The sequence below is a fragment of the Jaculus jaculus genome, chromosome 8, assembly GCF_020740685.1.
Source record: "Jaculus jaculus isolate mJacJac1 chromosome 8, mJacJac1.mat.Y.cur, whole genome shotgun sequence".
Lineage (NCBI taxonomy): Eukaryota > Metazoa > Chordata > Mammalia > Rodentia > Dipodidae > Jaculus > Jaculus jaculus.
Window position 1 is genome coordinate 57,267,415 of NC_059109.1, and position 18,728 is coordinate 57,286,142.

The following is an 18,728-nucleotide window of genomic DNA, read 5'->3' on the forward strand; positions in this document are numbered from 1 at the left end:
GTTATTTTGCAATGTTTTCATTTCGTAAATGGTATAAAGTCAAATACAAGACATTTGGCTTCCTTCAACAGGGAAAAATTGTTACTTAATTAGCACCCTCATTTGGCTATTTGACTTTACCTAACTTTTCAAGGGTTGAAACAGTGAGTTTGGACTGCTCTGTGGCAGTTGTTGCTTTAGCTTCTCCTCTAATCTTCAGGGATACTCAGTGGAGGGCTTTGGAAGGGTTGGTGCTGGCCTGTTGTGTGACTTGTGTCTATATGCGACAGGTGTATCTGTCCCTGCTTCGGATGTACCTATCACCCCCCAGCATTCACTGCCTGGGGCCCATCAAGCTGGAGCTGCTGGAGCCACAAGCCAATCTCCAGGCTGCCTTGCAGGTCCTCGAGCTGCACCACAGCAAACTGGACACCACCAAGGTCAGTAGCCTTCCGTAGGGAGACGGTGTACTGAGTAAGAAGAGGGTTGGGAAAGGGACAAGGCCCAAGACCTTTTGTTTTTAGGCATTTTCTCAGTCTCACCCCTGTTCTTCCTCAACCTGTCTCCAGGCAATCAACCTTCTGCCAGCCAACACTCAGATCAATGACATACGCATCTTTCTGGAAAAGGTCTTAGAAGAGAATGCCCAAAAGAAACGGTTCAACCAAGTGCTCAAGAACCTTCTCCATGCCGAGTTTCTGAGGGTACGAGCCTTCTACCTTCACGGTGGGCTTTGGTTTTTACTATGAGGCAGTTTCCACATGTCTGTTCTCATCAAGCAACATATAGTGTAGGTCAGGCTGATCCAGCAGCAACATGATATTTAGTTACAAGTATTTGGACAAGTAGAATCTGTTAAGCTCAGAAATGAAATGGTACCAATTTCTGCTGTCAGTTCCTACAAACTGGACATGGAACCTCTTGCCAATCCCTTCTGCCCAGGTTCAGGAAGAACGGATTTTACACCAGCAGGTGAAGTGCATCATCACGGAGGAGAAGGTGTGCATGGTGTGTAAGAAGAAGATTGGAAACAGGTGAGTAGCACCTGTGCTCAGATGGGGGTCCCTGGAGTGGGGAACAGTCAGGAGGGACAGCTGCTGGCTGCCTCGATCACTGACTTCTGGAGCTTTGGACAGCAAGCCATGCTATTGTTGAAGCTGGACTTTGAGGACTCACAGCACCTGGCATGTAGGACTCTGGCATGGGGCTGTTCAATTCCAGCCCAGGAAACTCGTTCCCTGTGGTAGCTAAACATAACAGTGTAGCCAGAGAATGTGTAGATAAATGTGGGTGAAAGTCTTCTATAAGATAGGATCTGGCTATGTAGGTCAGGCTAGCTTGGAACTCTTGATTCTCCTCCTGCCTCAGCCTCCTGAGTGTGGATTGCAGGCCTGTGCCGCCATGTCAGAAAAAAAGTCCTTAGTTTTAAGGATGAGCTTCTAAAGAGAGAAAATCTTTCAGCCTACTGTCTCATGAACTGAGTAAGCTCTTAGTCTGGCACCACACGGTGTTAGGACATTTTGTATGGTCTGTCCCCTTCCTTCAAAGGAGGGTGATTTGTCCTTTGCCTTACATGGTTAGAATCTTTTTTTAAAAAAAATATTTTTTAAGTTTGTATTTATTTGAGAGAGAAAATGGGTGTGCCAGAGCCCCCAGCTGCTGCAAACAAACTCTAGACACATGTGCCACCTTGTGAAGCTGGCTTGCATGGGTCCTGGAGAATTGAACCTGGGTCTTTTGGCTTTGCAGGCAAGCATCTTAAGTGCTAAGCCATCTCTGCAGCCCAGAATATTTCTCTTTATGAAGACCTGATTCATTGTCCTGTGTTAGAACTGGCCTGCAGCTTACTCTCATGAGCACCGCTGGCCTCATAAGCCAGCGCTGAGCAGTAGGCCATGTGCTCTGCACTGACTGTTTGTTGTGGTGTTGGGACTCAAACTCAGAGCCTCATGCGTCACAGTCAGGTTCTCTACCACTGATCCACACACAGCCCTGACTGATTGACTAGTAGACATGTTCCTGCGCACCTAAACTTTGTGTAGTCCTCTTATTATTTCCTAGAAATGGTGCTACAGCTAAGTGGGGACTTTGGGGTGGGGATCTGGTTCCATGGTGGAGTGTTCACCTAGCATGCATCAGGCCGAGTTTGATGCCCAGCACTACAAAACAAGACCCTGGGGTAGGCTGTTCTCTGTGATTTGGGTGTACTGCTTTGGGGTAGTTCCCAGGGAAGGAGCCTCTAGTGGGTACTAGAATACCGTGTTAGAAGCAGCTCTCACCTCCGAGCCATTCTTCTTCCTGCAGTGCATTTGCAAGATATCCCAATGGAGTGGTCGTGCACTACTTCTGTTCCAAAGAGGTCAACACAGCCGACACCTGAGGCCAGCATCCCACAGACTTAGCAGTGGACAGCTCGGCTCTCCCAGAGAGGAGAAGAGCAGCTGCCTTAGGAGCCAGGATCTGCCGCTGCCAGGTGTCTTCGTCATTTGGATGCTGCTGGCTGTCTTGTGCCCTGGAACATCTCTGAATTTACTAGACCTGTGTCCTGGTCTTGCCAGCTTTTTCATAGAGAAGGAGATAGTTACATCTTACTGTTATGTTGCAGGCATTGCCAGAGAGTTTAGCACCTGCTTGGACAGAGGAGGTGCGCCGTCTTGCCTTCACATACCAATCACTGGGATAAGGAGACCTAACTCAAGTTTTTGCACCCATGGGGCTTACTGGGGTTTTTTTTTAATTAAGATAAGTACACAGCTTCTACTTCACAAGGCCCCACCCTGCTCCTGGCTACTGGGAGAGACAATGGGAAGAAGATACTAGAGTCACTTCAGCCCCATAGACCAAATGGTTCATTATCTATTTTGCCAGTGATTTCTCCATAGGAGCATTGCCCATTCCCCAAGAAGTCTCCCTGTTGGTCCCTTTAGTTTTCAACTTCCTTTTCTTTCTCACTATTTATTTTGCCCCTAATCTCTTCCCTTGCTATGCCACCCAGGTTTCTGTCCCACTCTGTAGGTGTGAAGGTAGCTAATTCTTAGATGGAGAAGAGGGAGCCTAGGCTTCTAGGAGCACATTGATAATCAGTTGTCAGACATTAGCTCATTAGCTACACTTTCTGCCAAGAAGCTTAGGAGAGAACGTTCTCTGCAGGAATGGGCCATGGTCCCTCCCCATAGCACTAGAACTGCATCTCCTAAGGACAGACCAGCACGGTCCTTAGGCAGAGTCCCCACAGAGGCGCCTGTTCCAGCCACTTACCAGCTGCTGGACAAGTGTTCAGCCTTTGTGAGTGAGCTCTGCTTTGGACATCTTTCTCCTTCATAGTTACTTTCCATCCTGTTACTTTCCTGCCCTGTCATTGTTCCCTAACTAACTTTGTTTGCAGGATTGGAGAATGGCCATAGGATAGTACCGGAAGGTGGGTCTCAGCTAGAAACAGGGAACAATCGACCAGAAATTGACTGGCATGATGCTGGGGTGGCAGAGCAGCAGAGGAAGGGGCAGGAATGTGCCTCATCCCGGCTCTGTTAAGCACACGGAGGAGCCTGCCAAAGGTGTGTGGAACAAGAGTTCCTGCATGGGAAGCTGTATGGGCAAGTAGTCCTCCATCTGTCCTCACTAGGGTTCCTGTTCATTTGTAGTCTTGTTGCCCTGATACCTTTCAGAGTATGAGGGTGAGTGGCAGTGCCCAGCACTGACATTGTTTCAGTGGCCTGTCCTTGACATACCTCCACATTGTCTGGGCTGGGCCCTGTTGTTGACTGGCCTGCTGGTGATAAGTCACCTAGGCCCTTCTAGCATTCTCCCTCTGGGGGTCTGAAGAGACTGAGCATTGCCAGCACTATTCACAGATGTGGGACTTCACTTGGATCTTTGAGCTTAGCCAGTACTTCATGAGAGGCCTGTAGTGGCCATAGCTGTCCACAAGACGCAGTCCTGCCGTGGATGTGTCTGCACCGGCTTACACTGGGGGACTACCCCTGGCACAGCAGAGAGCTGCCAGGCATCCGTCCTCAGCAGGCAGCTTGCCTGCCTTCCTGGCCTGCTGTGCTTATAGTGTCCTTTCTCACGAACTGTGCTTGAGACAATAGAATAAAGGTGTGTTTGCTCCTATCTGCTAAACATACATGATCTTGTTTTCCCAGATTCCATCCTTCCTTCCCTGGATAGCATGGTAGCATGGAGGGAACGCTTTTGGACTGAGGATGATGGAGGCTCTTAGCCGCTCCTAACAATAAACATAATCAAGCAAGAACACAAGCCTCCTTGGGCTGCTTCCCCCCCCCCCCCCTTCTGAGAAAGGGCTGCGAGATGGTTCAGCTACTAAGGGCGCTTACTTGCGAAGTCTGCCAGCCAGGTTCAGTTTCCCTGCACCAATGTAAAGTCAGACACAAAAAATGGTGCATGCCCTGGGCATTCATTTATAGCAACAAGAAGCCTTGGGGCACCCATGCATACATACAAACACATGTACAAATAAAATTCTTTTTAAAAAATATTTTTATTTATTTCAAATAAATAATGTAGAATGAAAGAGACAGACACAGAGAGAAAATGGATGTGACAGGGCCTCCAGCTATTGTAAACAAACTACAGATGCGTGTGCCACCTTGTGCATCTGGCTTATGTGGGTCCTGGGGAATCGGACCTTGGTCCTTGGGCTTTGCAGGCAAGTACCTTAACCACTAAGCCATCTCTCCAGCCCAATAAAATGTTTTTAAAAATAACAATGAGGGAACCGGGCATGGTGGCACACGCCTTTAATCCCAGCATTTGGGAGGCAAAGGTAGGAAGATCGCCATGAGTTCGAGGCCAGCATGAGACTACATAGTGAATTCCAGCTCAGCCTGAACTAGAGTGAAATCCTATCTCGAAAAACCAAAAACAATCAAACAAAAGAAAAACAACAGTGAGGGAAAAACTTAGCTAAAAAGAAACAAGAGGATTGAGATCCCATCTAACTCATGTCAGATTGGCCACCATCATGAAAACAAACGATCATAAATGTTGGCAGGGATGTGGAAAAAGAGGAACCCTTCTACACTGCTGGTGGAAATGCAATCTGGTCCAGCCATTGTGGAAATCAGTGTGGAGGTTCCTAAAACAGCTAAAGATTGATCTACCATATGACCCAGCTATAGCACTCCTAGGCATATATCCAAAGGACTCATCTCATTTCCTTAGAAGTACGTGCTCAACCATGTTTATTGCCGCTCAATTTATAATAGCTGGGAAATGGAACCAGCCTAGATGTCCCTCAACTGATGAGTGGATAATGAAGATGTGGCACATTTATACAATGGAGTTCTACTCAGCGGTAAAGAAAAATGAAGTTATGAAATTTGCAGAAAAATGGATGGACCTGGAAAGGATTATACTAAGTGAGGTAACCCAGAAAGCCAAACGCCACATATTCTCTCTCATATGTGGATCCTAGCTACAGATGATTGGACTTCTGCGTGAGAATGAAAATACTTAGTAGCAGAGGCCAGTAAGTTAAAAAGGAGACAAAGGGAAGAGAAAGGAAGGGAGGAGGGTACTTAATAGGTTGATATTGTATATATATAAGTACAATGATTGTGATGGGGAGGTAATATGGAGAATGGAATTTCAAAGGGGAAAGTGGGGGGGAGGGAATTACCATGGGATATTTTTTTATAATCATGGAAAATGCTAATAAAAAATTAAATAAATAAGAGGCTGGGGAGATGGCTCAGTAGCTTCAGGTGCTTGCTTGTGAAGCCTAACAGCCTGTAGCCTGGGCTCAAGTCTCCAGTACCACATAAAGCCAGATCACACAAAATGGCACGTGCATCCAGAGTTTGTTTGCAATGGCTAGAGGCCCTGGCACACCCATTCATTCTTTCTCCCTCCCCCTTTCTCTCTCCTTGGAAATAAACAGTATTTTTAAAAATAGCCAATGACTAGGGGGAAAAGTCAGGGCTAGCAGTTGAAGATGCTTGCTTACAAAGCCAGTTAGCCTGGGTTCAGTTCCCCAGTACCCACATAAAGTTAGATGTGTACAGAGTGATGCATGTATCTGGAGTTTGGGTTTGCAGTGGCAGGAGGTCCTAGTACACCCATACTACTTCTCTCTGTAATAAATAAAATATTTTTTATAAAAGAAAAAGAATAGCTGCTCTTAGGACTGCCTTGATTTGTCCAGCACAACGAGTGTGGCTCCAGGCCCATGGTTAGCAGCACAGACACAAAATCTGTTATCGTACGAGGTCACTCTGAAAGCCAAATTCTTGTAACATAGCAGTGCCTTATGCTTCTTCCTAAAGCTTGATGTGGCTAGAAGGGTCACGCAGAGACGTAGTTTGAGAAGTAAAATATTCATTCACTTTATTCTACTCCGGTACAGTGTTTGGGTTCCTTTATATTGTCCCCTTCTGAGCTGTCTGGCTATTCTCAGATCCGTCAGCCAGTGAAAATCATCTGGAACTTTTGAGTCATGACAGCTAAGGAATGGGCCAGATGACTTCCAGGAGAGAGGATGATACAGCCAGAAAGCACTCGAGTCAGGCAGAAGTCTGGACACCAGGCTGGTGTGTCACCATCCTGCCCTGGGCCTCAAGCTCCACTGCTGTGGATCCAGGAGTGCTTTAAATGTTACCTGAAAGCTGGGCATGGTGGCACATGCCTTTAATCCCAGCACTTGGGAGGCAGAGGCAGGAGGATCACTGTGAGTTCAAGACCACCCTGAGAATACAGAGTGACTTCCAGGTCAGTCTGAGCTAGAGCAAGACCCTACCTCCAAAAAAAAATTAATGAAATTGTTATCCAAGGCAGCATTATCCACACACACAAGTTAGATGTCACTTTGGCAAAAATACCTTTCTTACTTCATTTCTCTGGGCTAATGCAACCATGGTTCTTAGGATTGTATGTGCATCCCTATTCTTACCTAGAATGTTACTAAGATTTGGGCTGGAGAGATGCCTTAGCAGTTAAAAGTGCTTGCATGTGAAGTCTAAACGTCTGGGTTATATTCCCTAGTACTCACATAAAGCCAGATGCACAAAGTGGCACATGTGTCTGGAGTTTGTTTGCAGTGGCTGGAGGACCTGGCTCACCAGTTCTCATTCTCTCTCTGCTTGCAAGTAAATGACATTTTTTTAAAAAGATTGATTATCCTCTTCTATGGCCACCCTCCTGTCACCCAAGTGGGCCATAAGCCCTGCAAGGCCAGGCCTGGCCCCATGCACCTCACAGGTAGCTCATGGCGCAACACAGCACTTGGTGCTCAAGGGAGGAAATTCTGATGGGAAGTTGTACTCATTTCAAAAGCATAGGAGGTCAATTGTTTAATAAATTCAAAGTAATAGGCAACTTCCAAAACAATTAGGGATGCATAGCCAGGAGTGGTGCTGCACATTATAATACCGTTATATATCATATGCTATAATAGCAGCACCCGTGAAATCGAGGTACAGGTTGCACACTTCTAACACAAAATGGTACAGAGTAAATACTCCCAATCCAAAAGATAAAAATGGCACACCAAGGAATGATCAGACCAAATGCCAGCAGGGTAAACTCCAAATCCTGCAGCTTCCTGGGTGGTATCAAGGACTTCAGATAAAATCCTCCAGCCTCCAAGAGGCTTGGGGAGCTCCATCCCTCCAGCTGTGGTGCCTATAGCCTCGCTCATGGGCTGGGGCATCCTGAGCCGGCAGTTTTTATTGGCAGATGTCTCAGTGTCTCTAACATCATGGGGTCTCCATTGCAACTTAGGATCCACGCTCACAGCTTCATGCAATGGCCTCACAGAGCCACTTTGCAGACTTTGCCCTTTATATTACTGTCTTAATAGTTCTCTGGAGTCATGGTGAACTACTACATGCCATCTTCAATCTTCACTTTCCTTCTTCCAAAACTTGGAGCCACCAAGTTCTGCTTCCAGGTAGGAATGAAACCTGGCCTTGGAACACAGCTGTATCAGCCTCTGCATGCTGACCTCAGGGAGCAGAGGCTTCCCTCAGGCGTTTTCCTCCCAAAGATTCAGACTTCCTATCTTGTGCCTTTCAGCATTTTTGTGTCAGTTCAGAGAACTTGACTTAACTTTAATAGTGGTATTCTTTTCAACAATTACAGTCACAGAGGCTGCAGTCTCAAGGATGAAGGGTTTTTTTGTTTGTTTGTTTGTTTGTTTGTTTGTTTGTTTGTTTTTGGTTTTTCAAGGTAGGGTCTCACTCTAGTCCAGGTTGACCTGGAATTCACTATGTATCCCAGGGTGGCCTTGAACTCAAGTAATCCTTTTACCTCTGCTGGGATTAAAGGTACACCACCACGCCCAGCTCAGGCTGGAGATTTTAACTTGCTTGCATTCCTTTCTGTGCCATGCCAAACCTTACCTTTTTCCTGTCATTCTCTACATTGTGTTCTGTTTCAGTGTAAGCTGAGAAAGAGTACCTAAGAAACCACACCACAAATTCAAAGCAATTCTGCCTTTAAATTTCCTCCATCAACCATGTTAGACTATTACTTTTAAGTTAATTTAGCTCAAGTTCTCAGACCATGGGCACAATGCCTGATGAGTTCTTATTTACCTCTGACACATGTGTGAAGCCTCCATTGTCCAAATTTCTCTTGGCCTTCTGCTCTTCCAAACTCCCACCAGAATGGTCCACTAAGCTTGGCTTATAGCATTGTAAGACTTCTCTAGCCCCAAGCTGCAAATCCTTCCACATTTCTCTTGCAAACTAGTTCCCATAGACTAGTATCTTTTAAAAAATACTTTATTTATTTGGCAAAGAAAGAGGGAGAGAAAGAATGGGCATGCCAGGGCTTTCAGTCACTGAAGATAAACTCCATATGCGTGTGCCCCCTTGTGCATCTGGCTAACGTGGGTCCTGGGGAATCGAACCTGGGTCCCTTGGCTTTGCAGGCAAATGCCTTAACCGCTAAGCCTTCTCTCCAGCCCCCTAGACTAATATCTTGTTCAGAGTTATTGCAGCAATGACCCTACTTCTGGATACCAATTTTCTGTATGAGCTACTTTCTCTGCTGAGACAAAAACGCCTGACCAGAAATATTTTAAGGAAGCTTACAATTTCAAGGGGAAGTCCACCATGGCAGAAATGACCTGGTAGGAGCAGAAGATGGCTCACATTAATCAGCAGGGAGATGAGGCTGTGCCCTGCTCTAAGTTATTCCATATTGTTTTAAATAGTGGATTTTTACACCATACCTTTCTCTGGAAGTCTGCTTTTCTTGTTTGTGTGTGTGAGAGAGAGAGAGAGAGAGAGAATGTGTGTGTCGATGTGTACCCCATGGACTTGCATTTGAAAGCCAGAGCTGTTCGTCTACATATTGAGACAGATTCTCGTCCTAGAACTCAGAGCTTCTGGCTGTCACTTATCCCCCAGTGATTATCAGTTTTCTGTCCCCCAACCAACTCCCACAGACTGAAGGAACAACATGCATGAACATGCCCAAGCTTTTCACATGGGTTCTGGGTAGTTGAACTTGGTGGTCGTTGGCTAGAGACCCTCATGTTTAAGCAGCAAGCACTCTTGACCACAAATCCATCTCCCTAGTCCCTGACAGACTGCATTTTATAAGCAGTATTGACTCCATTTTGAGGGTGAAAGATAGCTTTGCACCTTGTTGAACACATGAATGGCACCATCTATTGTATGCCACCGATAAATGACTTACTCCTGGAACTAGAAAGCATGCCACCCTGTAAATTTATTGGGGTGAATTGGGGTTGTAAGAGCACATGAGTGTATTAAGATCATATCCAAAAAACCAGGCCCAAGAACTTATTGGACACACCAGGCTGAGGAATAGGTATAACTTCCTCACTTTGACTCCATAAAAAAGTAGGGCTAGAGAGATGGCTTAACAGTCAAGACACTTGCCTACAAAGCCTAACAACCCAGGTTCAATTTTCCAGTACCCATGTAAAACTCAATGCACAAAGAGGCACATGCATCTGGAGTTCATTTGCAGTGGCTAGAGGCTCTGGCAGCCCTTTCTCATTCTCTCTCTCTCTCTCTCTCTCTGTCTCTCTCTCTTTTTCTCTGCTTGCAAATAAAAATTTGGAAAAAAAATGAAAAAGAAAAGTAAACTAGCATTGTGATGGCAACATTTCCCTCTGATCTGTCATGTGACCACCCTGCATGTGTCAAGAAACTCATGACTTTCCTAAGGGCTTGAGCTATGGGCCTCCATCCCAGCTGTTGCTGCTTCTCACTTCGTTGCAGTCTATCTCTTAGCCTGTTCACCTGTCTGGACCATCCATCTGTCTGTCTGTTTTTCTGGATCCTGGCCTGCTCTTTACTTGACTTGGCTCTGACCCCACAGCCTGACCATGGCCAGCAGCAAGCAGCTCTGTCAGCTTCTCCTGCAGCAGGTCCTGTCACCACTAGGGACAATTGTACGTTTCCACCAGCTTCCCAGGTCTGCTCTCTCAGGCCCCTTTGAAACTCGTGGTCTTTTTCACCCGCTGTAACCTACATATATGCAAATTTAGAGAGTTAGATTTACTGTGTAGTGTGTAATGTGTGATTTCAGAGCTAGCATTAGTAATTAATGTTGGTATTAAAGAACCCATATTTACCTTGGCCAGGGCTACGAAAGAAAGCAGGAGTATCTGACAAATTGAGAACGCCATACCTTGTGAATTTAATAAATTTCATTCAATAAATTCTGACATTGAAGAAAGCAAAGAGCATGTTCGTCTATGTTTCTGACAAAGCATGCTCACAACCGCTGGGGTCCTCACAGTAGTTTTTATTTTATTTTCTGTTTACTTAGGAACAAGAGAGAAATGAACTATAGACACGTGTGCCACTTTGTGTGTCTAGCTTTATGTAGGTACTGAGGAATTGAACCCAAGCCATCAGGCTTTATAAGCAAGCACCTTTAGTCACGGAGCAATCTCTCCAGCTTATAGAAACCTTTCATTATGCACTATAGCACATCATGGAAATGAGCATGTAAGCTTTGGAGTTGGCCATATTTTGAACAGTCAGAGGCTCATCCTTTAGGGAATGTCTGAGTAAGAATGTGATTGGCCTGCGTCCCTGCTGGCTGCCTTGTGAAGACTGTCAAAGCAGCAGCAAAAGCCAAGTGGAGCTGGAGAGATGGCTAAGCAGTTAAGGCATTTGCCTGCAAAATCTAATGATCTGGGTTCGATTCCCTGGTACCCATATAGAGCCAGATACACAAGGTGACTCATGTATCAGGAGTTCATTTGCAGAGGCTAGAAGCCCTAGTGTGCCCATTCTATCTATCTATCTCTCCCTCCCTCCCGCCCTCTTTCTCTCTGTCTGTCTCCTTGCAAATTAGTAAATTTTTAAAAAACATTTTAAAGCAGAGTGCTGAGGCCATGCACAGAGTGTCTTCAATCTTGTTCAAGTGTGGTAAGAAGGATAGGTGACATTTCCAGTGTACCTGATTATGATTTATAATTCCCCACAAAGGACAATTAAATAATGATTCATTTCCATTAATTACCCATGATATAGCTGGAATAATGTCCCTTTTATCCAACAGTATTATTTTCAGTAACTGTATCTTTTTATCACAAACATTTCAGATGCAGCATAAACCAGAGTCTTTTACTGGGGCAGACTTGGACACTTGTGTTTATGCAAAGTATGTATTTTGATCCAGACAATTAAATACAAATACTTCTTAGGGGAAAGGTGTACTTAATTCTTTTGTAGATTGGGAATGGGCCTGTAGATATGGCTTGCCTAAGGATCCAGGCTTGATTCTCCAGGTCCCACGTAAGCCAGATGCACATGGTTGTACATGTGTCTGGAGTTCGTTTGCAGTGGCTAGAGGCCCTGGCATGCCCATTTGCTCTCTCTCTCTCACCCTCTGTCTGTCTCTAATAAATAAATAAAATTTTAAAAACCTTAAAATGTAAAAAAAAAATAGAAAAATAGATTGGGAATGGACTAGAATGTTTATTGCAGTGACAAAATTAGGTCAATTATAAACTTCTTCCTTCCAAAGGAAATGAAAGGTTTGTGCAAGTATTGTTATAGTTCCATACCTTTTAGCTTCCAGTCCCTACAGTAGGCCACGCATTCCAGGTTTCTGTGAGCCCCACCTACTTTTCCTTTTGCATTCAGTGCTTATGTTAATACCATTGATGGAAAGCGAGAAAGTATGCTTACTCCCAAACAGCTTTCAGCAGTTCATCCATCAGCCCCAAATTCATGCCAGAAAAGAGAAGTTTGCCTTCTGGGATTTTGGAGTAGGACAGTGCTTTAGTGAACAACATGAAACACCCATTTCCTCGAAACAAAGTCATGCCCATGTTCTGAGTGATTGGAAGTACTTGTGTTACTTTCTTTATGGAGATCCTATAGGTGATATTACTATTATTAGTTTTAATTTATTATATATTATCTTGTTATTTTTATTTTAAATTTATGATGTGTATTTTAAATTCACATGGTTGACTAAAATGGTAACTTCTTAAGGTTTTATTAAGGGTTATTTATAATTTTGGGGTTTCTGCACCAGAAAATTTATTAAGAGTCAATATTAGAAACCAATGAATATGGGATAATTTTCCAGAGAAGTATATTTTCTGATGGGAAACCCCTCTAGATTGGGAAGTCACAACAAGCATATTCCAGGAAGGAAAGAAAGCATCGAAAACCAGAAGCAGTTTGAAAGAAGAAGTCAACAGCTTTAGTTCTGATGCTCTTAAAATGTGAATTATATGAAGCATTTTCCTCCATCATTAAAATGTTTCAGAATAATGCTCAAGAGTGTATAGTTTCCTGCCTGTAGAATGGCACCTATGATAAATTAATTATTCCTCTAAGGTTTAACATCAGATTGTTTCTACTATATTTGCTGTGTGTGCGCACACTAAGGCATGCATGTGGAGGTCAGAGAACAAACTTGGGGTGTCAACTAGCTGGCCTGTGAGTTTTGGGGTTCTCCTGGCTCTGACTCCCATTGCCATAGGTGCATTGGAACTATAGATGCACACACCACTACATCTGGTTTTACGTGAATTCTGTGAATCCAGGCTCCAGTTTTCAGGCTTAAGTACGAAGTGCCTTTAACCATTGAGCCGTCTCTAGTTTTATATTTTCTTTGATAATTTGTCAGCGAACTTCTGTGTATGAGTAAAGGTTCTGTTATGACTTTAGATTCCTTCAAGAGAACTTTGTGTGGCTCCTGTTATCGATGACTTCCCAGGAAGATTGTATCAACCCATGCTCCAACTAGGTTTGTTGTGCATTGTTATCCCCAATGCACATTCTCCATCAAGTTTTTTTTTTTTTTTTAGGTGGGGTCTTGCTCTAACCCAGGGTGACCTGGAATTCACTATGTAGTCTCAGGGTGGCCTCGAACTCACGGTGATCCTACATCTGCCTCCTGAGTGCTGGGATTAAAGGCATGTACCACCATACCCTCCATCAAATTTGAAAGACAGTTTTGCTGAGCTGGAACTTACTTGCCTTTAGTGCTTAGAATCTATTGTTCCAGGCTTTTTTAGTTTTTAGAGTTGCTGATGAAAGCTCTAGGTTATGCTGAGATTCCTACCCTTGTGAGTTGGTGTTTTCACCTTACTGCTTCTAAGTAGTGTTTCTGTGCTTTGTTTTTTTTAAATGTTTTATTTTATTTATTATTTTGGGAAAGAAGGGGGAGAAAGAGGTAGAAAGAGGCAAATAGAGAGAATGGGCCTCTAGCTCCTGCAAATGAATTTCAGACGCATGTGCCACCTGTGCATCTGGCTTATGTGGGTTCTGGGGAATAGAACCTTGGTCCTTTGGCTTTGCAGGCAAGTGTCTTAACCACTAAGCCATCTCTCCAACCCTGCTTTGGTTTTTTGACGTTGTTACTATGATGTACATTGCTTCTCCTGTTTGGATTTAAGCTTCTTTTCCTACTGTTGGGAAATTTTCTCTTATGATTTCACCTGTAATACCAGAGTTAGGAAGATAGAGACAGGAGGACCACTGGGCCTTGCTGCTTAGATAATATAGATAAATTAGTGAGCTATAGGCTCAATAAAACATTTTTATCAAAAAATAAGGTGAAGTAGCTGGGCGTGGTGGTGCACGCCTTTAATCCCAGCACTCGGGAGGCAGAGGTAGGAGGATCGCTGTGAGTTCAAGGCCACCCTGAGACTACAGAGTTAATTCCAGGTCAGCCTGGACCAGAGTGAGACCCTACCTCAAAAAAAAAAAAAAAAAACATAGAAAAAATAAGGTGAAGAGTGGTTGAGGAAAGAACCCAGTGTTGACTTCTGGCCTCCACATGCACATATACACAAATGTATGTACATGTGCGCACACACACGAATCTGATGTAATGAAGTAAAATATTAAGTTTGACTACTCATTATCCAAAATGCTTGTGATGTTTTCAGCTTTTAGAAATTTTTACATGCTCATACTCATATATTTTGGGGGGGATTTTATAGTACATTATTATTTTTACTCTTCTTAAATGCATGTGTGTATGTGTTCACGTGCATATGTGTGGATGCACGTGTGAGTATATGACTATAGAGGCCAGATGACAAGCTACGTGTTATCTTCAGTAATGCTATACCCCCTTTTTTTGAGACAGTCTCTCACTGGCCTGGAACTCACCAATTAGGCTAGATTGGTTGGCCAGTGAGCCCAGGGATCCTCCTATTTCTGCCTTCCCACACCTGGAATGATAGGGCTGCTCCACAGTGATTGGTATTTTCACGTGATCACTGGGGATCACCCAGTCCTCCTGCTTGTGAGGCAAGTGCTGCCAGCTTAGCTATCTCCTCAGCTCCCTCATACTACTGTATGCCTGAAGATAATTTTTTAAAATTATTTATTTATTTATTTGAGAGTGACAGACACAGACAGAAAGACAGATAGAGGGATAGAGAGAATGGGCGCACCAGGGCTTCCAGCCTCTGCAAACGAACTCCAGACGCATGCGCCCCCTTGTGCATCTGGCTAACGTGGGACCTGGGGAACCGAGTCTCGAACCAGGGTCCTTAGGCTTCATAGGCAAGCACTTAACCGCTAAGCCATCTCTCCAGCCCCTGAAGATAATTTTACACAGTACTCACGACTTTGTGCATGTAAGGAAGTTTCCTGAGTGAAATTTTCCACTTTTGATATAAATACTTAAAATGGTTTGGACTTTGAAACGTTTCAGATTTCTGATTTTTAGGTGAGGCATGCCCATTCTCTAAACTTGAATATTACCTCTGAGAAACAGCTTAAGGAAAGAGTTTATTCTGGCTTATAGTTTTGGGTTTTTTTTTTTTTTTTTTTTTTTTGGTTTTTTGAGGTAGGGTCTCACTCTGGCTCAGGCTGACCTGGAATTCACTATGTAGTCTCAGGTTGGCCTTGAACTCACAGCGATCCTCCTACCTCTGCCTCTGAGGGTTGGAATTAAAGGTGTGCACCACCATGCCTGGTCTGGTTTATAGTTTTTGGGGAGTTACCATTATGAAGGGGGAGGCATAGCAGTAGGAGCATGAAACTGAGCTGGTCACACCTATAGGCAAGAAACAAAGGACTAACAGGAAGTTGGGCCAGGCTGTAAAACTTCAAGGTCTGCCCTCCACCCCCATGGCACACTTCTGCAGGCAGGAATCCGCCTCCTAATGGTTCCACAACCTTACCACCAGCTGGCTTCCATGGTTTCAAACACATGAGATTCTACCTCCAAAACACAAACAAAACAAAACAAACTTGAAGGGAGACTTGGAAGACTGAGAAAAACCTCGAGGAAGCAGGTCAAAATGGACCTTTCATACTGTGCCACATATTTTAACTATTCAATACATACCGTATGCTTTCTTTCACCAACTTCTGCTTCTCCAACAGAAGAATAATTTCCAGTAAATGGAGTGCCTAGAAAAGCTGACTTCCAAATTTGAGTTTTAAACAGAAAGATACACAAACCACCAGTCATATCCCCTGAACTAGATGGCCTTATTGAGTGTCTCTCTAGAAATAAATCATATTCTCTGTACTTTTTCCTTTCTCTGTGTCCAAAATACTTTAATATAGTCTTCTGATTTCTGCTATAGATCCTGTATTTGTCACATGGATTTGTAGTTTGTTATATGTTTTTATTATTGCAAAGCCTCTGGCAAGTAGCCACAAAAAAAAAATAATAATAATAATAATAAGCATTGCCCACAGCTTCTGGTTCTGTGATGCAGTGACTGAGCGGATGGCTACTTTGAGCATGTGCGTAACGGCAGAACGTGTTTGGGTAGTGTGGAAAGTATTCCTCAGTTCATAAGCTTGTCTAACTCCTATAATTTCTCCCTGCTATGAGCAGATCATAATATGATTTTCTTTTACCAATGAATGAAATTATTGGGCCCTGTCTTCCTTTCCAGGCTATGCCCCTCCATACTAATCACGTTACAACCAGACAGCTTTTCTTTCAGCTCTTGAAATGTTATAAATTCCATCTTGATCCAGGGCTCTGAGACTATATTTATTTGTCATTATTCTTTCTCTTCCCTTAACACACTGAAATCACCTACATTTGCAGGTGCTTGCATTTTCTTACAATGATGACCTCATGAAGCCATATGCTCATTTCATTATATTAATCTTATATTCTCTTACACATAATTTCAGGACCTAGCATGTCTAGGGACAGACAACCTGTCCCAGAAACCCATTGTGTTGGCTTGTACTCACACGTCATCTTTGACTTAAAGTGCTAATGCAGCGCTGCCAATTACACACTATTAGGGTTTAAATGACATTAGACTAGTTCCAGAGATGAACTCTATCTATTTTTTTAAAATTTTTATTAGCATTTTCCATGATTATAAAAAATATCCCATGGTAATTCCCTCCCTCCCCTGAACTCTATCTTTAAAATAGGAAGAGGGATAACTTTTGAATGACCTACAAATTCTGAAGGTATTAGATATGAATCACCAAAATGTTTTAGACAAAGGTAATATTACAATATATTTGTCCTCTCCGGAAGTACATATTGTAACTTAAGAAAATGTACCAAAGTTAATATAGGTATTATTATTTGTAGTTGCAGGGTTTGAACTCAGGGTGTTGGGCCTGCTCAAGAAGCACTCTGCCACAGAGCTACATCCCCAGCTCTTTTTTTTTTTTTTTCTAGACAGGTCTTATATAGGTTGTACTACATGTGCCTGGTTGAACTTACTGCATAGTCTAGGCTAGCCTCACACTTACAGTCCTCCTACCTCTAACTCCCATGTGCTATAATTACAGGCATGTGCCATGTGCCCAGCTTGATGCAGATTCTTTATTTCATGTTAATGGAGATTCTACATGTTCATAAGTTGTTCTGCTCATAGGTATATTACAAGGGCCTTCTTGGAAGCTTATGAAAGACACTAGTGTGGGATACTGTTGCTTCTGGTTTTAATTTTTTACCAACTACTAAAGTCCTATTTCTCACAAAATAATTTGATTCATTGGTATGCTTATTCCTTCATGGTTTGAATCTGTATTAGATATCTACATATAAATTGCTACCAAAAATGATGCAAGGCTTATAGGCATACCTTGATAGTTATTGCTTTTATTTATTTATTTGTGAGAGGAGGCAGAGAGAGAGAATGGGTGTGCCAGAGCCTCCAGCCACTGCAAATGAACTCCAGGCTAGGTATCCCTTAAGCATTTTCATCTGCATTTTTCTTTTTAAAAAATTTTGGTTATTTGTTTATTTTATTTGAGACAGAAAGGGAAAGAGAGGGGCTGGAGAGATGGATTAGCAGTTAAGCGCTTGCCTGTGAAGCCTAAGGACCCCAGTTTGAGGCTCGACTCCCCAGGACGCACGTTAGCCAGATGCACAAGGGGGCGCACGCGTTTGGAATTCGTTTGTAGTGGCTGGAGGCCCTAGCGCGCCCATTCTCGATCTATCTCTATCTGCCTCTTTTTCTCTCTGTCTGTCACTCTCAAATAAATAAAAATAAATAATTTTTTTAAAAAAGGAAAGGGAAAGAGAGAGAGAGAGAATGGATGCGGCAGGGCCTCTAGCCACTGCAAATGAACTCCAGACACATTGCCACCTTGTGCATCTGGCTTACATGGGCACTGGGGAATCAAACCTGGGTCCTTAGGCCTCCCAGGCCAGCGTCTTAACCACTAAGCCATCCCTCTAGCCCATTACTGCTTTTTTGTGTGAAAAAATTATATAACAATTCTCATCTAAAATATCTTTGAGCAGGTTGGAGGGATGGCTTAGGTTAAGGCATTTGCCTGCAAAGCCAAAGGACCCAGGTTTGATTCCCCAGGACCCATGTTAGCCAGATGCACAACATGCATCTGGAGTTCGTTTGCAGTGGCTGGAGGCCCTGGCATGTCCATTCTGTCTCTCTCTTTCCCTACCTCTTTCTCTAATAAATAAAAAATAAAAAAATTTAGATATCTTTGAGGGCTGGAAAGATGGTTTAGCAGTTAAGGCACTTGCCTGCGAAGCCTAAACACCCATGTTTGACTTTTCAGATCCCACGTAAGCCGTAGTCACAAGGTGACACAAGCATGCAAAGTCACATATGCGTGTTCACAAGATGGCGCATGCGTCTGGAGTTAATTGCAGTAGTTGAAGTCCCTGGCACACCAATTCTCTCTCTCATAAAAATTTTACAAAAACCGGGCATGGTGGCACATGCCTTTAATCCCAGCACTGGAGAGGCAGAGATAGGAGGATTGCCATGAGTTCAAGGCCAGCCTGAGATTGCATAGGTGAATTCCAGGTCAGCCTGGGCCAAAGTGAGACCCTACCTCAAAAAAAAAAAAAAAAAAAAT

General features: G+C 43.6%; 1 protein-coding gene across 1 annotated transcript in view; it reads left to right on the forward strand.

The window, feature by feature from the left end:
• Nucleotides 1-4,234, forward strand: part of Vps39 (VPS39 subunit of HOPS complex) — a 54,285-nt gene extending 50,051 nt beyond the window's left edge. The window contains exons 22-25 of the mRNA XM_004660891.3: nucleotides 270-419; nucleotides 549-683; nucleotides 922-1,013; nucleotides 2,284-4,234. Coding sequence (XP_004660948.1) covers nucleotides 270-419; nucleotides 549-683; nucleotides 922-1,013; nucleotides 2,284-2,359 — 453 coding nt within the window. The 3' untranslated portion in view covers nucleotides 2,360-4,234. The remainder of the gene's footprint in view (nucleotides 1-269; nucleotides 420-548; nucleotides 684-921; nucleotides 1,014-2,283) is intronic.
• The last annotated feature ends 14,494 nt before the right edge of the window (nucleotides 4,235-18,728 follow it).